Consider the following 21,955-nt stretch of genomic DNA (forward strand, 5'->3'; position numbering starts at 1 on the left):
TATGGGGTCCCCAGGACAGGTTTGGGAAGACCTGTGTTAGACGACTGAAGGAAAAGAACCCTCTAGGGCTGTCCCACTCCAGTCCTCAAGGGCCACAAACCAGTCTGGTTTACAGAATATCTTTAATGAATATGCATGAGATAGATTTGCATGCAGTTGAGGCAGTGATAAACTGATAAACTACAGTAGAACTAGAACAGAGACTAGGATCCTTCATCTCTGTTTAGCCACCTCCTGTCTCCTGCTTCATTATACTTTCTTTGTAAAATAGTTACAGAAAAATAACTTGATGATGGTGTTTCCCAACCCTCTCCTGTAGGTTCACCTGACCAATCGGAATTTCAGGAGTTCCACAATGAATATGCATGAGAGAGATTTACATACACCGAGTCTCCAAGTATGCGAATCTATCTCATGCATAGTAATTATGGATATCCTGAAAACCTCCAGGAGAGGGGTGGGAAACACTGGTGTTGTGGACTGCAGGTCGAACTCCCTCATTGTAAAGAAACTGCTGTGTCACATAGACAAATCCTGTCCCTCAGGGAGTTTTCAGTCATTTCAGACCTACGCAGACAGTGTGCTCTGACTTTCCATAAGACATTAATGGACCAGGTTGCTCTTCTACAGGAAGCCGTGAGTTTAACAGTTCTGCGTTTCTGCTTAGAGTAGTGCACTGTAGTACAATAAATAAATACCAGAGCAACCTCCTCAGGAATTAGCGGTGTCGGCTTCCTCTTGTTCCCACAGTTCAGTCAGGGGGGAATTTCAGCGTGGGGCTCCATCCTTGTCCCTCGAAACAGATCGTCTCTTCTTTCTCCTCTTAAGGGTGTCTTATTTGACTCACAGCTTTCTAGCAAGGTGCCAATTGATTTTCCCAGGTCCTCAAGTAAATAGGGGCCCAGTTTACCATTTCTGAAGTCCATTCAGATAACTCCTGCCAGGCTGTTCTTCATGAATCTACCCCCAAGGAGCGAGGGACGTGAATGGCGTTCCCCGACTCGATGCTGGCTGCCTCATTTACTGCTGCTCCCCTCTCCTCTCTTCTCTTGAATCACTCTGCCCCCTGAACTCTTCAGAGCGTGGCCAGGCCTTACTCTGGGCCTTTACCACACCCGCAGGCACTGAGCAGGCAATGCGCTGGAGGGGAGGCAATGCGAGTGCGTGCAATGCGAGTGCGTGCAATGCGAGTGCGTGCAATGCGAGTGCGTGCGAGAGGTTTGTGCCTTTGACTTCCCAATGACATAAAAGCATCTCGGGGGTGTGATGCAGGTCACCGATGAAGAATCAAGCTTTTTGGATGGTCTGGGTTGTTTTAGGTTTTTTTTTTTCCATCTTGTCTCCCATGGGCCATGAGCAATAACATAGTAATGGGAATCCATCCTGCCTTGTAATGGGCCCAGCTGGCTTCATGGTTCTCACATCAAAAAAACAAAGATGCATGTGAGAGGTCTGTTCTGAGTATCCCGCAGAGCCACATATAAAACAGCGATACTAGCAAAAATGTTTCTTATAGTAATTTTTAGACACTTACAATAGATGCTAGCTGTTTTATTCTGATTTACAGTATATATATATTCTGGAGGGGTTAATTAACAATATCTAAACTCCCAAGCTTAAGAATCCAAGGAGCTCAGGGACGCTGCTGTACTGCTCCTCATCAGAACCTCGTGCAGATACCGCACTGATGCATGTAAAGCATGAACACAGCACAGAAAGCTGAATAGAAACTTTTGGCGTGGCGGATGTATGGTCCTACTTTCAGTACAGTCCGTTTCTTTGTATTAGGTTATAACATTCAATTACGCAGATTTTTTTTTTTTTTTAAAGGAAGTTGGACAAGACCCAGGCAGAGGGGGTGGGAGGTGATGCTGGCAGGGTGCAGCCCCCTTCCAGACAGGAATTCCTTTCAGCTCATTTTACAAACTTTTTGGGAAAAAGCAAGTGTAGAATTGCGTGGCAACTTAACAAAGCGTGTTAACAGGGCAATTTTAAACCCCCCTTCCATCCCCCCTGCACACAGCCGGGGGCCTCCAAGCAAATTTTCAAAGGGAAACTCCCCAGGGAGTTTCCCTTTGAAAATGGAGGGGCTGGCCTCTCTGTGGATAGATGAACACCTGCTGACTTTTCTTGCGCTTTGTAGCAGGGACAAAGTCCACAGCTTAAACCATCCACTGGGATTTCAAAATTAAATCCCTGGGTGTGGGCAGCCAGCTGCGCCCTCCCTTGCCCCTGGACCCCACTCCCTTTTTGCCATGGTTAAAAAATATCCGCCCAGGTTCAAAACGATGGGTACTTTTACCCACAGAAGTGGAGGAGGAGTCATTTTCACTGGGACTTCTTATGCAGGTATGCAGCTGTTTTCCCATGCAAAAGGTTTTTTAAATTGCTCTCTTTATGCTTTCTTTTCCACCCACTCTCTTGCGCGCTCTCCACTGCGTGTGGATAGCGGACAAACTGAACACATAAGTGTGTTTTATGGTATAAAACACGCTAAAAATCTAATCATCTCTTGTGCTTAACACAAAGGGGTCCATTTTCAACTGCTGTGCGGTTCGGCTAGTTAGCTGGATAAACATAACCAGCAGGGTATATTCAGTGGCGGGTTGTGCCACTGAATATATCCAGCTAACATAAAGTTAGCCGGGAATGTCTAACCGGCTAACTTTAGGACCGCCCTAAGGCCCGGCCAGAGTTAGCCACACAAATTAAGCGGCTAACTCCGAATATTGGTTAACTCCGCTCCTCCTCGAAATGCCTCTTGCCCGCCCATGGAATGCCCCTTTCTTATCCGGATAAGGGCCGGGTAAGCCATTTAGACAGATAACTATTTTATTATCTGTCTAAATGGCTTTTTAATATTTACCTCAGAGAGACCAGCAGCTCCCTCTCTGCTGAGAGATTCCTTCCAGGTTTCTGTGACTGCTACAGTTCCAGCAGTGCTCGCCTTGTATGCAAGCAGAGAGCACTGAGTGGCCAGAAAGGCTCTCACTTATTTGTGCAGAGCCGGGAAACCGTTTCCGTTCTCTCTTACTAATAATTAATCTTTCATATCTGCTTTCCACACTTCACCGCTTTTCTGGTTCTTTTGCTACAATTTTTTTTCTCTCTTTATCCATCTATCTGACTATTTCTTCCACAATATTGTGTAAACTCCTCCCCTATTATGGGAGGGGCCACAAAAATAACTCCACCTCTCGGCCCTGTGTTTAGGGACAGACACATGTAATGCGCCCACACAACTAAAGGGTCTCCCAGGGATGGGGAGGAGAGGCTGGAGCAGAGAATAGAGCAATAAGTGATAACATAAAACCCACCTTATGTAGCTACAGCAAGAATTGCATATAAAATCAGTGCTTGCACAGTTACACAGTGCATTAGGATGAATTCTTATACTCTATAGCAAACACAGACAAATGGCATTATAATAAAAGAAAGAGGATTTTATTAACATGGAAAAGTGAGGAAAATCTTGTTGCAAGATATAAAAGAAAAATCACTAACCCTATTTGGTATCTCAGTTCAGATCACTTGCAAAATACTTCAAACTCCCACCTAAATTCTGGCCAGAATAATAATATAAGTTCTCAGTTAAGTCTCATGTGCGTTCTGATTTCCTCTTATTTAGACAAGCTGCTCCACTATGTGCTTGATGAAGCTGATGCAGATGCTTGAGATCCTGTGGCTGCAAGGTCCACTTGCCTCAGGAGATTGGAAGTCCCGGTTCTTACGAAAAAAAATTTAAATTCCTTCTCTACTCTATATAAAATCCTGACAAATCTTCCGAATTAAGTCAGCCTGATACTGAATGTATGCAGATACTATTCTAAATTCTGTTGTTCTAGCTATAAATGAAACAAAAGGTCAGGAAATACTTGAAACTCTCACATATTTTTCTCTCACTACAAAATAACAAACCACTGCTTTCTCGGCACTGCTGTATAATTACTATTCTACAGACTATGGCAACTGTGTTTTCCTTTGTGGTAGCAGCCATGTGGCTGGGGTGGGAACCTCACCTCATTGCTATGTCCTTCTGTCTTTTCTTCGTTCTGCCTGTCTGACTGTACATAAAAGACAACCTTTCTTTTTTACCTAATTTAAAAAGTTCATTAGCAATCAAAGTGCTCCTCATTGGCTCTGGTCCGGGATTACACTCCAATTTCTGATTCCAAGAACTGCCATAGGTCCATTCAACTCAAACCTTTTCCTTCGCGGAAATATCCACTTAATCCTAGCAATTGTAGACAGGTCCACTTGGTGTCACTGCAGTTCAGGGGATAATACCACTGGCTTCCAGCCATGGCACCCCTCCCCGCCCCCCCCCCCCCCCCCCCTTGTAGTGGAGCCTGAGGATACTTTAACATTTGTATAGGTGAGGACTTATGTAGGCTTCATAGGAGACCATTTTCTTTGGCCCCTCTCTGTCTTGACCAACAAAAGTAATGCCAAGTAATTCACAGGTCACCATTTGCCTTTACTTCAAACAGAGAGTGAACAGGCGTCCTTCCCTTTGCAATTTAATTCACCTTTGCTAGTCAGAGCAAGAACAAAATCTTAAGCTTCTGGCTTACAATTGTATCATCTTTGAATTCCTCCTTCTCTCCTTTATCTTTCTTTCCCTCACGCCTTCTTTTCTGGCTTCTCCCTGACCCTGTTCCTTCTGCTTCGTGCTGTCTTTCCCTTCCTTCCTCTCCTTGTCATTTGCTCACCAGATAAAGCACTTCCTGAATGATGACCCTGATGATGTGGACCTGACCTCAATCATAAACGAACCTCAAACCGAACCCTACAGGAGGTCTGAGCTAAAGCCTGAACCAGAAGCAAAACCAGACCCAGAGGCAGAGCCAGAGCTGGTGCTGAAGAGGAGCAATGCAGATCCCGAGGAAGAGGCAGGGCCAGAGAGAGAGACGCAGTCGGAGAAAGAGATGGTTCCTAGGGAAGAGGACACCAAGAGTCGTGTAGATTCTGAGATCTTCTCTAGTGTACTGAAACATGTCACTGAAGACTCTGAGCATACATCCACCCCATTTAAATGGGCTTCGTTCCTGCCAGTAGAAGGGCTCCAACAGATCTCAGTGCCCCTACTGAGCCCCTCCCAGTCTAAGAGTCTTTGGGGAAAGCGTGATCCGTACAGTTCTCTGGAGGTAAGTGACAATTATGGTACATTACAGCTTAGGTTAGCAAGAAACCTCCACATTCCCCAGTTCCCCCTGGAATCAGTGCTGGTAGTGCCAGATAGCAGTGGATACTATAGGGTAAGGCTCTAATTGGCATCTGGAGCTTGAGTCACTCAGAATATTTTTGGCCTCTAAAGGCCAAATAGGAAATATTCAGGATTTGTTGAGTAGTGACTGTCATAAAATGAGATATTCAGCAGAAAAAGAAAATATATTTGGCACAGCCTGAAAATAAAAGTGCTTGGGGCATGCAGGAAGAGCAGCCACCATGGAGACTCCATCCTGCCCTTAAACACCAGTTCAGCCAAATACATCCATGCATTGTATTTACCTCTGGGAGCTTCCAAATCTAAATGTCTTTACTTCTGTCCAAAGCCGTGGGCTTCCACACAGTTCCCAATAATTCTTATTGGAGGGATTTTAACAGGCTTAAAAATCTAATCACTCTTATGCAAAAAATAGGAAAGCTGGCTTGAACAAACCCTCTTCTTGCATTCTTATCAGGTAACACGCTCCTAAACTTAAAACCACCTTCCCTATTTTTTATGGTTAAGAGAGAGAAGAGTAAAGCTGCAATCTCAGGTAACACTTGGTTTAGAATATGATGAGGGGGCATGATATTCATGTTATATAGATTAATATCAGGGTAAAGAAAAGAAGTTTTAAAAAAACCAGCGCCAAGATCCCACAACCCTTTAAAAGTTTCTTTTGCATTTAACCTGTGTTTAAAAATAAGGAAAATAGTTTCCCATGCAAAAGGCACTTTTAAAGGGTTGTGGGATCTTGACCTTTTGAAAACATCTTTTCTCTACCCTGATGCCTATATTAGCCTATACAGCATGAATATCGTGTCCTTTATCATATTCTGAACCAAGTGATGCCTGGAATTACAGCACTACTGTTCTCTCTCATTGATTCACTCATGCATGCAACCCTTTCCCACCTCTTGCATACTTAAATGCATAGCAATATCCATGGAACTATGGAGCCCCAGGATTGTAAGGATGTTAGAAGATACATACAGTAGTAGTACTGTAGTACAGTGCGTTGATAAGCATAACTCATTTACTGTAGACTAACTACTTGTTTGAATGTAATTACTTGCCTTTTCACATCTGAGCACAATGTACAGGTGGTATTTTCCTTCCCCAGAGAGCTTACAATCTATAGGGCAAATTTTTAAAAACTGGTGCGTGCCTCGACGTGCACATGTTATAAAATTGGCAAGTCCATGTGCGCACACATGGGCGCCTGCGTGGTTCTTTGAAAATTTACCCTTAAATTTGTACCTGTGGCAATGAAGGATGATGGGATTTGCCCAAGATCACATGGGGTGAGAGGATAACATTTTAACCCTGGCTTCCCTGGATCTCAGCCCACTGCTCTAACCACTGTGCTATTCTTCCACTCCATCCTAACTACTATGATACTCTTCCACTCCACTTACAACATTAACTAACACTACTACTTGTAGGCAGTTCTCAGTCACATAAACTAATGTATATATATATATATCTAAAAACCCTCTACACCACAGAAAAATACACATACATACTTGGTGATAAAGTGGTGACCATATTTCCTGAGTCCTGCCATGACGTCCAGAGACCTCTGTATAAATAGACATGTAGTTGAAATGGAGATTTGCTGGGTAGCTATGAAAAAAATGATTCCATGCATGTGGTGTTGTAAAGGAAGTGTGACATGAATAGAATAAGCTATGTTCTAACCTTGTTGTGTGTTTTTACATGATAATAGGTAGCCTCTCTTGCCTTCATTGTTAACTCAGTTTTTGTACCCCTCTGCTGGCTCAGAAAAGTGCTATACAAGTGCTCACCTGTAAACCATGGAAGTTACTGAACACAAATTTGGCCTTTGGGAAAGCCCACTTTCAGAGTATGAACCCCACTGCAGGTTTTTTCCCACTGACTCATGCCAAAGGGTGCAATGTGCATGCAACCTACTTTGTTTTTTCCTTCTGACTTCTATATATGTAAAATGACTCCTTGACTCTTTTATATAACACAGTTTGTATGAAAGTTTTTTATTTTCCTTTTATTTATTCTTATTTCCCCACTACGCCAATGGAGTTGAACCACTTAGTGTCTTTTGCACATATTTAAATTAGGTAGTATGGGTTTTTAAGTGTGGTCAAGCATTTTTAACTCTTGCTAACATCACAGTCAGAGCATATTCAGAGCACTTTCTCTGCCCCATTACAGATGATGATGTGAAAGGAGCATCTGCATATTGAGAAAGGATAATGAACCGTATGAATATTGTAATGAAACCTGGTCCTAGACATTTTCTCTATTTGCTGATTAGGAAAGCCATCTTAGGACAAACACTGTGGCACGCAGCACAATGAACTAAATCGACTTACCCAAAATCAAAGAGAATTCCAGCTCTCCCAGAGTTGGAATTAAACACAAGCAAATTAGAGTAACTTGCTCAAGGTCAAATATAACTTAACGACAGTATAAAAAAATACATTAAATAACTAAATAAATAAAGATCAGTGCAAGAAGGGAGGCTTGAACTCATGTGCCTGGACTTCTCCTGAGTTATAATCCAGTGATCAAATCATTAGACCATTCTTCCTTCTTGAGGCAGACTTCAATCTTCTCATCTACATCAACTTCATTATCTTGTAATGATTCTTTTCATTTTCTTGTGGCCTTGATGGTAGGAGCTATCATCCCTCATTGCAGGTGCTGGAAGGCTGGGACATAGCATATTCCGATTCCAAGCTGCAAGCTTAAGATAAACAATAGATATAAAATGTCCCTCTGTGGTACCTTTTCAAGGACCTCTGGGACAAAAGAAGCCAGCTTTGGAACTGCATATACACACCCTATCTCCTCTCTTCTCTGCTCTTAGGAGCCAGTGCTTCCACATCATCATGAGTTATTAGTCTAGTGCTTGTTTTATAACTTTCATCCCAAAGCAAGAAAATAAGGATAGAACTGCGTCGGGGTGTCAAACAGAAAACCAGGATTGGGCTCGCATCCCATAAAACCTGGAGAGAGGTTGGTGCTAGCTTAACTCCATGGGGTGTGAGACGAAAAAAAGACAATGTTGGGAAATCAACAAAAAATAAAGAAGCAAAGCCAATGCTTATAAATTTCCTAGTGAAAGGGCCCGTCAGGACAAATGGGGGAAAAAAATAATGTATGCGTTTAGAGTCCCTCCTCCAACCTTTCTACGCCATCGGGAGCCTCTGTTTCCTCAGCCAAGTATGGAAGACGTGTACATTTCGCAGCGGTTAAAGGCACATGCGCTTTTGCACTGCATGCGTGCACGGAGGTCGGATGATGTTCTGGAGAACATTTTATGCACATGGGCACGTGCTCATGCATGGGAAACGTCCATTTCTGCATCCCAGGAGAAAATGGTTTATATTGCCTGCTGTCTTCAATTAAAACAAAACCTTTTGATGGGATGCCAAACGTATGCCTTAATAAAACAAAATCAGTCATTAAGGGAGTAACTTTAAGATTGGCTGCATAAGTGCAAAGTCTGCAGGCGCTTGGTTTTCACCTGCAGTGTCTGCACACATTTTCCAAAGTCAAAGAATGCATGTACTTTCACTTTGAAAATTATCCCCCAAAAACTGCGTGCACGCATTTATAACTGTTACTTTGTGCAGGTAGTTTTGCCAAGATAAAATGCACACATATTTTAGAAAATCCAAAAGTATGTGCATAGTTCCCAGCCCCTCCCCCAGCATTGCCTAATGTGGGTTGGATAACTTGCAACAGAGGTCGTATGCACGTACATTTATCCTTGCACAGGCACGGCAAGTTTTACAAAATTCATTTCTGTGCCATTTCACCTGTGGAAAGGGCTTTGAAAATTACCCTCTAAATGTTCCAAAAAGGGCAACGCAAATATGCTTTCTGGAGGGTGACTGACAGAGCGGCCAGCATACAAATGTAGTAGATTATATACAGAAAGACAGCATACTTATCAAGAGGCTTAGTGGAAGTGGTGTGTGCTACCATGTAGACAATCCCCAGTTCAGTTCCTGGATTAGTTCTTCCACACCCTGGGCTCAGGTAGAGGTAGGGATGCTGCAAAGGCAGCGTTTGCTCACGGTGGATGTGGGAGGAAGTCTTGGTCATCGTCTAGGGTGACACCTGGTGGCCAGGTTTAGATCCGATGTCCAGACTAGGAACAATGGGAGGGTGGGTCTACTAAAAGAAGGGAACGCTCCCCAGATAGTTGCAAATGAAGGCTCATGGTACCAGGATCCCAGCACTGCTTCCAATTGAACTGGAAGAGAAAGTAGAAACTACTGGGCCAGCAAAAATACGGCACCTATGGATTAGGTTTTGTTTGATCCTCTTTAACAGTTTTGGTTTTAACTGGTTCATTTTCATATTTGTTTTCTTCTTTTTAATTGTGTATGCTTTGTTTGGTACTTATGTTTTTTCTTGTTGTGTTTATTAGTAGGGGAGCTGAAAATAGCCCTCTTTATGTGCTGGTTGGGTACACTCTTTCTTTCACCTTTAGTGTTAGCGCCCCGTTGTCACCCTTACAACTAACTGGAACAATTAATGTAGTCTCCTTCTTCCAAAATGAAGCAGTGGGGCTGTTGAAGGTTCCAAAACAATTCTAAATAACCAAAAATATGAAAAATAAAAAAATAGGATTTTCTCTCTCTTTGAGACAAACCTCTCGATTGAATGCTATCTTCCCAAGGAAAAACAGGAAACTCTCTGCTCTTAATCAGGTCAAAGATTCAAAATCCAAAAGAAAACCTACTAGTCTTTACTTCTGTAATGGAATTAGGATGTATTTAGCGGTTAGGCCTTTAGGGCCGGATTTTAAGAGATACGCGAGGGCGTAGATTTGTGCGCACAACCCGGCGCATATAAATCTATGCTCGATTTTATAACATGCGTGCGCAGTCGCGAGCATGTTATAAAATCCGCGGTCGGCGCACGCAAGGGGTGCACACTTGGGCACCTTGCGCGCGCCTAGCCTAGGGGAGCCCTGATGGCTTTCCCAGTTCCCTCCGAGGCCGCTCTGAAATCGGAGCGGCCTCGGAGGGAACTTTCCTTCCGCTCCCCTCCACCTCCCCTCCCTTCCCCTATCTAACCCACCCCCCAGCCCTACCTAAATCCCTCCCACCTTTATTTTCTTATTTACGCCTGACTCTGGCAGGCGTGACCTGCGCTCGCCGGCTGGCTGCCGGTGCGCGATCCTCCGGTACGGCCACTGTGCCGGAGGCCTCGGTCCTGCCCCTGGACCACCACCGGACTGGCACCCCGCCCACACCCCCGCCCCTTTTTCAAAGCCCTAGGACATACGCGGGGCTTGCACGCGTCGCCAGGCCTATGCAAAATAGGCTCGGTGCACATAACCCCCCTACGCGCGTAAATCCAGCCAGATTTACGCGCGCAGGACTTTTAAAATCTGGCCCATAGTGAACTCAGGGTTCTCAGACAGACATACACCACATGATTTTAACTGCTGAGAATAAGCTGTAAACATCATGTGAAGGGGCCAGAATTACAAGAGACATCCTAGACTGTGTTTTAGGAACAGTGCATGCATTTCTTATAACATAGTTTCAGATATATAGCTAGAAATGGTATAACTGGTAGAGGGACAGGCAGCGAGCACTAAACTGAAGAGTGATAATAGCTAGAGGAGAGGAGAGATCGCTTCCTGGATGTGATAGAACAAACTGAAAATATAAGCTTTGTTATGTGTGTATGTATTGTGTGTATTAGAATGGTTGTATATGTGTGTGTGTGTGGGGGGGGGGGTGAGAATGGGAGCCTGGGCATGTGTTCATGTGAGTGAGAATGGTAGTTGGTGTGGGTAAGAATGGGAGCTTGAGTGTGCGACTGTGTATGTGTAAGAATAGGAGCCTGGGTGTGCATCTCTGTGTTTAAGAATGGGAGCCTGGAGGGGGGTGTGTGAGAGAGTGAGAGCTTGTGTGTGTGTTTAGAGAATGTGAGCTTGTGTATGTGTGTGGGGGGGGGGGGGGGGGGAGAGCATATGAGAGTGAGAGCGTGAGTGTGTGAGGGTGTCTGTGAGAGAAAGAATGAGCCTGTGTGTGTGTATATATGAGAGGGAGAAGGGAAGAAGACAGTAGGAGAAGAGAAACCCTGAAAAGGAATTAGAAAATGACCGACAAATGAAAAATGGGAAAAAAAAGACCGGGACCAACTGATTAGAAACATACAAAGATCAGACAACAAAGGAAAATAATAAATATATATATATATATATATATATATATATATACTTTGAGATGTTATTACTTTGAATATTCCATCTTTGGGAATGTGCATTTCTTATATTTTTGTATTTTGCTCTTTCTTCAGAATTCCACTATTCAGAGTCTAGTTTCTCAGGCTTTCTACTTCAGATTTGTCTACGTGTTTCTGTTTCTAATTTGTAGTCGGTCTCTGTTTTGCCTGTGTGTGACTGAAGTGCAGTATTTCTGCTAGCTAGCATGTAGTTTCTCTGTAGCAGTCCAGCTTGTTCTGTTACTCCAGTGGGTATAGTATTTACATTGCTGCTTTTCATAAGGTTACTATTATTTGAGTCCTGAGAGTCAGTGCTGTGACTGTATGATATGACAAGGTTCTAGATGTCTCTTTCTTTGCAGGAGTTTGTGTTACTTCACAAAATAGCAGTGGAGGGATATTTTTTTGCTGAGGTAACACCAGAATTTGAATTTTTTTTCATGTTGGTTGTAATATGAATTGTCCTAGCTCTACTCTGCACCTGTTCTGATAATGCTATTTTATTGTAGTTATGATGATTTCTGGCTTTCTGCAAAGAGGATTCATGAAAGAATACATTAATTTTTTTTTATTACATGATTGGATCTGTTTGTTTTCTTTGCTTTTTACATGATATACTTGTGCATTTATAAACTGCAATAAATATAAAATACATTTAATACAGATTAATAAGGAATTTTTAATTCTGGTAAGAGCTTGAAATAATTGAGGTAAAATGTTTTAAAGTTTCACATATCATGCATAATGGCTGTTGCAAACTACTTAGAAAGCCACTGTAGGGGCAGTATATGGTATTATTTATCAATAAGAATACAACTAGTAGGTCTCAGACCTGCATGTCTACAGCCCACCCATGTTAATCTTGTGCCCATCCAAAAAAATCAGTTCTGGCTATGCCATATATAATTTATAAGGACTTTAATAAAAGCATTTTCAATTTGTTTGAAAGTAGTAAAAAATATTGGGGTTGTGCAATATATCTAGAGAGAGATGTGTACATATGTAAGTATGCTCATTAGTAATATCTGATTTTATTTATTCTCTTTTTATTTATTTATTTAAAATCATTTATTAATTGCCTTCCAGACAAGTCTTTTAAAGCAATTTACAGCATAAAATTAAAACAATCAAAGTAATAATCACAATAATAAAACAAAATAACCATAAAAACAGATCATATACTGTGCTCTAAAACTTCTGCACTTCTTGGAGAGAGCTAGTTACCAAACTACATCTGATTAACCACTGGTCATTAATCATTAAAAGCCTCTGTCCTAAGCCATGTTTTCAAATTTTTTCGGAATTTTAAACCATCCTTCTCTTCCCTTAAACCCAGGGGAAGGGAATTCCATAATGCTGGAGTTCCTGCTACAAATGAGCAGTTTTGTAGTGACTTCTTACGGAAAGCTTTAATACTCAGTAATTCAAGAGGTGTCTGTAATTGCTACTATTATTGTAATTACTAATAGATTTCTTTTTTGTAACTCTTTATTATTTCAAAGCAAAGGAATCTTTGTTTATATTATAAAAGTTGATAAATAAAAAATTAAAACAAAAAAAGTAATCAATACAAATTTGAATTTACAGCGCATGTTTACTGGAAGCCAGTGTCAGCCAAATAACAATGACTTCACAGGAGTTCTTCTGGTACTTCCGGTTATTATACGTGCTGTAGTATTTTGAATTGCTGCAGCCAGTGTTACAGATTTACTGGCAATCCCATGAACAACACGTTGCACTAATCCAAATGAGAGGGAATAAATGCACAAGCCACGGTTTTCAAGAATCCCATTCCAAAAATGGTCTCAGCTGTCTTATCAATTACGAGTTACTTACTGAATATGTTTTTCTAGACAAAGCTCTGAATCTAGCCTCTTATTGCTTAAATAAATCTATGGGAAGGATATGGAACTGATATGTACTGAGTCGGAGTGTGTGTGTGTGTGAGGAATAAGCTCCTGGGTTCAAGCTCCCAGATAAAATACCAATAATTGTGTGTGTTTACATAGGGTAAACAGGATGCTGGGCTTGATGGACCCTTGGTCTGTCCCAGTATACATGTTCTTATACCCCAGAGATAGTCCCCTGTGTGCGTGCAGGTGAAGAGCCCCTCAGGTAACTCCCAGTATAGACCCCATTAGGATTAGCCTCTGGGTTCAAGCCCTCAGGCAGTATGCCAGAGGGCACGATGTGAACTTGGAGCAACTTCTTAGGCCAGACGTTTTCCCAAGACATCCCAGATGACACACTGCTGGAGTCTCTTCCTTCGGCTCACTGCAAGGAACAGCTTCCTCTCTTTCTGTCTCCTACCGAGCATCCACCACATTGTGGCACCTCCCATGTGGGGGCTTTATCAAATGATTCAGTCCACCTGCCTGTGGCCACTAACAACATGGCCTTTTTACAAGAGATATCCTAGCTGGCAAGAATCCATACAGTAGAAATCTAAAACATTGGCCTTTGCAACAAGTCTGACTGCTGATAGAGTTGAGATGGAAGCTCTTCTTCTGTTTCTCAGGCTGCCAGCGGTGCTCCTCCTTGATCCAGTCACTTGGGAGTGCCTCAGAGCTCTGTCTTGGGATCTTTTCTCTCTTCCCTCTTTAATTGTTCCTTCGGTGCTCTAATCTCCTCCCACGGTTTTCAGTATCATCTTTATGTTGAGGACTCCCAGGTTTATCTCTTCAACAGAAATTTCAGCAGGAATTCAGTCCCAAATCTTAGCCTGCCTGTCTGACATTGCCGCCACTTTAAACATAACATGGCAAAATCAGAACTTTCTTTTATCTTTCTTGACTTCTATGATTAACACGGTCATCATTTCAGTCCACTCAGCCCATAACCTTGGGGGTAATCTTCGGCTGCTCTCTCCAAACACTGTCTTGGATCAGAAAGGTCTCCCAGTAGGAGAACCATCACCCTGGTGTAGCAGGAAGTGATCCTGTAGCAAGGACCTGCTCTCCAGGTGATGTATTGTCCTCTCGCACTGAGCTACTGCCCAGGAGGGAAGGGTTGGGCCGGCCATCATAGTTGGTGATTCGATTATTAGAAATGTAGATAGCAGGGTGGCTGGTGGACGTGAGGCCCGCCTGGTAACTTGCCTGCCTGGTGCGAAGGTGGCGGACCTCACGCGTCACCTAGATAGGATTATAGACAGTGGTGAATAGGAGCCGGCTGTTGTGGTACATGTGGGCATCAACGACATAGGAAAATGTGGGAGAGATTCTGGAAGCCAAATTTAGGATTTTAGGTAGAAAGTTGAAATCCAGAACCTCCAGGGTGGCATTCTCTGAAATGCTTCCTGTTCCTCGTGCAGGTCCCCAGAGGCAGGCAGAGCTCCAGAGTTTCAATGCGTGGATGAGACGATGGTGCAGGGAAGAGGGATTCAATTTTGTAAGGAACTGGGGAAACGTTTGGGGAAGGGGGAGACTTTTCCGAAAGGATGGGCTCCACCTTAACCAGAGTGGAACCAAGCTGCTGGCACTAACTTTTAAAAAGGAGATAGAACAGCTTTTAAACTAGAACAAGGAGGAAAGCCGACAGTCACTCAGCAGTGCATGGTTCAGAGAAATGTATCCTTGAAGGATACTAATGAAACAGGAGAGTTAGGGCATCCCAACAGAGAGGATGAAATAAAAGCAAACGAAGTCCATGTGCCTATATGTAAAAAATCACCTGAGCTAAAGATTTCCAAATTATCCCGAAGAACTGAAAAGCAAGTTGTTAATACAAACAAAAAACACACTTTGAAATGTCTGTATGCCAATGCTAGAAGTCTGAGCAGTAAGATGGGAGAGTTAGAGTGTATAGCAGTAAAAGATGAGATTGACATAATTGGCATCACAGAGACCTGGTGGAAGGAGGATAACCAATGGGACAGTGCTATATCAGGGTACAAAATACATCACAATGACAGGGAGGATCAACTTGGTGGGGGTGTGGCACTTTATGTTCAGGAGGGTATAGAGTCCAACAGGATAAAGATCATACAAGAGACTAAATGCTCAGTAGAATCTATATGGGTAGAAATCCCATGTGTTGGGTAAGAGTATAGTGATAGGAGTATACTACCATTCACCAGGACAAAATGGTCAGACAGATGATGAAATGCTAAGAGATCAGGGAAGCTAACCAATTTGGCAGTGCAATATTAATGGGAGATTTCAATTACCAAATCCAAAAATTCTCCTACTATGTAATCCCACGATTAGCACAATCTAAATAAGAGACATGGTACTGAAACATTTTTCAACTTATAAAGCTGTATGTAACAATGCTTATATGTATTTAGACTGTAAATTTAAGGACCATCATACCACCCATAGTGCTCACAAGTTAAAACTTGTATTTCATGCACTTCATTTGGGTCACTTTTAATCATTGGTCCGAATCAGCTAGCATCCAATATATTAGTTTTCAATGTTCAAAAGAATTTTTTTTGGGTTTTTTTTTAAGCGTATATATTTAAAATAAATGAACTTCCCTTCTGTAGCTGTCGGGGTTAATCGTCCGACGCGCGCGTTTCGCAACACTGCTGCTTCAGAGACATCAATTCAAAACTCTCCTGATCCAGCACTCCCCTTCTGATCCTTTAACGGGGGTGTATCTCAGCTATGCGGGTTTGTGCGATGCTGTGGGTCCATCAATTTTTCTTCGATGTAAAAGCTTGTAATTAAATCCAATTTCTAAACACACTCAAATATACAGCTGTACTTGAAATTCTTTAAAGCAAATATTTAACGATGCATGTCTATGCAAGCGGGACCGAGCAATTCTTTAAGTCTAACTTACCAGACCCGATTGATTCTACAGAGCTTACTTACCAAACCCGACGCCATTTCCCCGCTTAGAAATTTTGCGGTGGAGCGGCTCGGGATGGTTTGATTTTAAATAGAATTACCCTGCAGTCCTCCTGACAACAGGATGATTCGTGATTTCGACGGGAAATCACCAGAAGTGAAACCACTCAATGTCTCTATTCAGTCCACCAGGGATGACTGATTTTAATTGAAAAATCCTTTTCTGTTCACATTGTCTTAAAGTCTGCACCCGGTCCCCTCCTCTCCAATGTGGATTAATTATTTCCAACACGGTCCATTTTATGTTATTAAAATCATGTGCAAACTCCTTGAAATGTGCAACCATTGGTTCTTCTAATCGGTTGGTGTTAATACAGCACTTGTGTTCAATCAGACGAGTTTTAACTTGTCTTTTAGTCATGCCCACATAAATCAACGGGCATGGACAAAAAATGGCGTAAACAACGTGAGTTGAATGGCATGAAAATTCAGGTAACGTGACAACTTTGCCCGATGAGATGGTGAAACCGCACCTTGAATACTGTGTAAAATTCTGGTCGCCGCATCTCAAAAAAGATATAGTTGCGATGGAGAAGGTACAGAGAAGGGCAACCAAAATGATAAAGGGGATGGAAAAGCTCCCCTATGAGGAAAGGCTGAAGAGTTTAGGGCTGTTCAGCTTGGAGAAGAGATGGCTGAGGGGGGATATGATAGTGGTCTTTAAGATCATGAGAGGTCTTGAACGAGTAGATGTGAATCGGGTATTTACACTTTCGGATAATAGAAGGACTAGGGGGCATTCAATGAAGTTAGCAAGTAACACATTTAAGACTAATCGGAGAAAATTCTTTTTCACTCAATGCATAATTAAGCTCTGGAATTTGTTGCCAGAGGATGTGGTTAGTGCAGTTAGTGTAGCTGGGTTCAAAAAAGGTTTGGATAAGTTCTTGGAGGAGAAGTCCATTAATTGCTATTAATCAATTATACTTAGAGAATAGCCAGCACTGCTATTAATTGCATCAGTAGCATGGGATCTTCTTAGTGTTTGGGTAATTGCCAGTTTTTGTGGCCTGGTTTGGCCTCTGTTGGAAACAGGATGCTGGGCTTGATGGACCCTTGGTCTGACCCAGCATGGCAGTTTCTTATGTTCTATATCATCACCAAAATCCTTCCCTTACTTTCAGAACACCAAAACTCTTATTCACTCTTTCATCACTTCTTCCTTAGACTACAGCAGTCTGCCCCGCATAGGTCGCCCACTGAACTCAACTACAATCTATTAAAAATTAAGCGAAGAGAAATTAGGGAAGCTAACCAAATTGGTAGTGCAGTAATAATGGGAGATTTCAATTACCCCAATATTGACTGGGTAAATGTAACATCTGGACATGCTAGAGAGAGAAAGCTCCTGGATGGAATAAATGACAGTTTTAAGGAGCAATTGATTCAGGAATCGATGACAGAGGGAGCAATTTTAGATCTAATTCTCAGTGGAGACCAGGATCTGGTGAGAGAGGTAATGGTGGTGGGGCCGCTTGGCAATAGTGATCATAATATGATCAAATTTTAATTAATGACAGGAAGGGAGACTGTAGGGAAATTCATGGCTCCTGCACTAAACTTTCAAAAGGGAAACTGACAACATGAGGAAAATAGTTTAAAAAAAACTGAAAGGTGCAGCTACAAAGATAAAGAGTGTATACCATCTTAGAAGTGCAAGTCAGGTGTATTCTGCGCATTAAGAAAGGTGAAACGAAGGCCAGACGATTGCCAGCAAGGTTAAAAGGTGAGGTGAAAGAGGCTATTTTAGCCAAAAGATTTTCATTCAAAAATTGGAAGAAGGATGCATCAGAGGAAAACAGGATAAAGCATAAGCATTGGCAAGTTAAATGTAAGACATGGATAATACAGGCTAAGAGAGAATTTGAAAAAAATTTGGCCATAGAGGCAAAAACTCTTAATAAAAACGTTTAAAAATATATCCAAAGCAGAAAGCCTGCGAGAGAGTTGGTTGGACCGTTAGATGACAGAGGGGTTAAAGGGGCACTTAGGGAAGATAAGGCCATTGCGGAAAGACTACACGAATTCTTTGCTTCGGTGTTTACTGAAGAGGATGTTGGTGTTGCAACCGTCCCTTCCCGACGGCTTCACTCCGCCTACCTTTCTTTCCTTGCACCTCCTCTTGCTGTTGATGGACTACTGGCTGCTGCAGCGTCTGCCTGCCGTCCTCTCCGGCGTCCCCGGACCGGCTTGGGCGCTGCCTCCCGCCATGCTCTGTCTGTACCTTAGGGTGCGCACTGCGCGGCCCTCTCTCTTATTTCCTACTTGGTGCGAACCTCAGGGGCGTCCCCCTGTGATGACATCATTCTGCCCGGATATTTAAAGCCTACATTGTTTGCTAGCTTTTGAGTTAGCAAGGTCGGGAAATCCATACGGATGGGATTCGCTCTCCGTACCACTACTCTGCCTCCAATCTATTATTGGACTCTTAACGCTAATGTGGTACCCGCTCCTCAGGGGCCTCACTTGCTTTTCAGGTCGCTATCAGGAAACCGGTACTCACTCCTCGAGGGCCCATGTTCCCTGACTCGCTGCCTGCTCCTACCTTCTCTTCTGCCTGGAAGGATTCGCTATCTTCAACACCAGTGAGTACTACCATCTCCACCTCAGAGCTTTCCCTGGAACCAGGTACTCGCTCCTCGAGGGCCTGCCTCCGTTCCAGCCCTGGTGCCATCTCCTACATGGAACCGCTGTGTGAGTACATCTCCTACAAGCCTCTCAGCTCTCAGGGATCAGGTACTCGCCCCTCGAGGGCCTGCTCTCCCTATCCTGGGGTTCTCCATATTGGGGCTTGTGCATATTCCACTGTACTCATTTTTCTCAGTTCTTTCCACTACAGCACTGCTCCCGGAGGAGTCGCTGTTCCAGCGCCTGAGGGATACTAGCCCAGCCGGACTACTTCAACTACTCACCACTGCCACCTCTGGTGGCTACACCACATTTTTAATAAAAGATCAATCTCTGTGTTTGTGTGTCCTCAGCTGAGCCTGACCTGTGGCCCCTCACGGGACTGTCCCCCATGGGCGTGGTCAGCTGCCACAGTGTCCAAGGGTCCACCCAAACCTCACTAATTATAACAGTTGGGGAGATACCCGTTCTGGAGATGATTTTCAGAGGTGATGATTCAGATGAACTGAACCAAATTATGGTGAACTTGGGAGATGTAGTAGGCCAGATTGACAAACTGAAGAGTAGAAAATCCCCTGGACTGGATGGTATATTCCCCAGGGTTCTGAAAGAATTAAAAAATGAAATTTCAGACCTATTAATAAAAATATATAACTTATCATTAAAATCATCTATTGTACCTGAAGACTGCAGGGTGGCCGATGTAACCCCGATATTTAAAAAGGGCTCCAGGGAAGATCCAGGAAACTATAGATCGGTGAGCCTGACTTCAGTGCTGGGAAAAATCATGGAAACTATTATAAAGAATAACATCACAGAACATTTAGATAGACATGGTCTAATGGGACACAGCCAGCATGGATTTACCCAAGGGAAGTCTTGCCTCACAAATCTCGAACATTTTTATGAAGGGGTGAATAAACATATGGACAAAGGTGATGTGATGTATTTGGATTTTCAGAAGGCGTTCAACAAAGTCCTTCATGAGAGGCTTCTAAGAAAACTAAAAAGTCATGGGATAGGAGACGATATCCTTTTGTGGATTGCAAACTGGTTAAAAAACAGGGAATAAGATTAAATGGTCTGTTTTCACAGTGGAAAAAGGTAAATTGGAGTGCCTCAGGTATCTGTACTTGGAGCGGTGTTTTGTAATATATTTATAAATTATCTGGAAAGGGGCACAACAAGTGAGGTGCTTAAATTTGTGGATGGCACAAAATTATTCAGAGTAGTTAAATCTCAAGCAGATTGTGATAAATTGCAGGAGGACCTTGCAAGCCTGGAAGACTGGGCCTCCAAATGGCAGATGAAATTAATGTGGACAAGTGCAATGTGTTACATATAGGGAAAAATAACCCATGCTATAGTTACACAATGTTAGGTTCCATATTAGGTGCTACCACCCAGGAAAGAGATCTAGGGGTCATAGTGGATAATACTTTGAAATCGTTGGTTCAGTGTGCTGCGGCAGTCAAAAAAGCAAACAGAATGTTAGGAATTAATAGGAAAGGAATGGTGGATAAAATGGAAAATGTCATAATGCCTCTATATCGCTCCATGGTGAGACCGCACCTTGAATACTGTGTACAATTCTGGTCACCGCATCTCAAAAAAAGATATAATTGCGATGGAGACAGTACAGATAAGGGCGACCAAAATGATAAAGGGGATGGCACAGCTTCCCTATGAGTAAATGCTGAAGAGGTTAGGGCTGTTCAGCTTGGAGAAGAGATGGCTGAGGTAAATATGATAGAAGTCTACAAAATCATGAAAGGACTTGAATGGATAAATGTGAATCAGTTATTTACTGCTTTGGATAATAGAAGGGCCAGGGGGCACTCCATGAAGTTAGCAAGTAGCTAATTTATAACAAATCGGAGAAAATTCTTTTTCACTCAACGCACAATTAAGCTCTGGAATTTGTTGCCAGAGGATGTGGTTACTGCAGTTAGTGTAGCTGGATTTAAAAAAGGTTTGGATAGGCTCCTAGAACTGCTATTAAACAATAAGGATTAGTAGCTTGGGATCTATTCATTTAATGTTTGGGTACTTGCCAAGTTCTTATGGCCTGGATTGGCCACTGTTGGAGACAGGATACTGGGCTCGATGAACCTTGGTCTGACCCAATGTGGCATGTTCTTATGTTCTTATGTTCATATATAAGCTGCACAATTTATCTTCCACCAGTGTCAAAATGCCCATATAATCCCTATTCCCAAGTCACTACATTGTCTCTGTATCTGCTTCTGTATACACTTTAAGCTTCTCTTCCTAACTTATATGTGCATTCATGATCTGTTCTCTACCTCCACACCCCTTCTCATAAATTCTGCTCATTGGGTAAATCACTCTCATCCATGCCCTTCTTCTCCACCGCCAGTTCCAGACTCTGCACTTATGACCTGATGGCCCAATGTGCTTGGAATAGACTTCCGAAACTGGTGTGCCATGCTCTCTCTGGCCTTGCTCAAATCCAGCCTAAAACACATTTTTGAGGCATCTTATAAATCTTAATCCCTGGGTCTCCTGATCATAATCTTGTTGGTTTTAACCATTTTCCATAATAAATAAAACTCCCTGAGTCTCTTATTTGCCCTGTTTGTCTGTCTTGAGTAGATTGCAAGCTCTGTGGAGAATGGATTGTCTGTTATGTGTATCTGTACAGTTGTGCGTACGTCCAGTAGAGCTATAGAAATGATAAGCCATAGTAGCAATTTTGGTTGAGGTTATTGGAATTGATTTGCAAGAACTACTTCCTTGAAGGGTCATCCTTCACAGTGTCTCTCTGTTTTTCTCTGCAGGATGACAGGGATTATGTGGGCTTTGCCACCCTGCCTAACCAGGTGCACAGGAAGTCGGTGAAGAAGGGCTTTGAGTTCACCCTCATGGTGGCAGGTATGCTCAGGATGGAAGCTCCACGCACCTCTAGTCAGGGCCGGTGCATCCCAATAGGCGAACTAGGCTGCCGCCTAGGGCACCAGTGGCGGCAAAGAGCAGCCATATGAGGCCACAAGCTGAGCCCTTC

The 21,955-nt window shown here is 42.9% G+C and overlaps 1 protein-coding gene across 4 annotated transcripts in view; it reads left to right on the forward strand.

Annotated features, from left to right (window-relative positions):
- Nucleotides 1–21,955, forward strand: part of LOC115097274 (septin-4-like) — a 128,351-nt gene that overhangs the window by 54,849 nt on the left and 51,547 nt on the right. For 2 of the 4 annotated variants that reach the window (XM_029612943.1, XM_029612942.1), the window contains exons 2-3: nt 4,716–5,147; nt 21,732–21,825. In XM_029612943.1, the coding sequence (XP_029468803.1) occupies nt 4,716–5,147; nt 21,732–21,825 (526 nt within the window). The remainder of the gene's footprint in view (nt 1–4,715; nt 5,148–21,731; nt 21,826–21,955) is intronic. The other 2 variants (XM_029612944.1, XM_029612945.1) reach the window with 1 other exon arrangement.

Source organism: Rhinatrema bivittatum, chromosome 8 (genome assembly GCF_901001135.1).
Source record: "Rhinatrema bivittatum chromosome 8, aRhiBiv1.1, whole genome shotgun sequence".
Lineage (NCBI taxonomy): Eukaryota > Metazoa > Chordata > Amphibia > Gymnophiona > Rhinatrematidae > Rhinatrema > Rhinatrema bivittatum.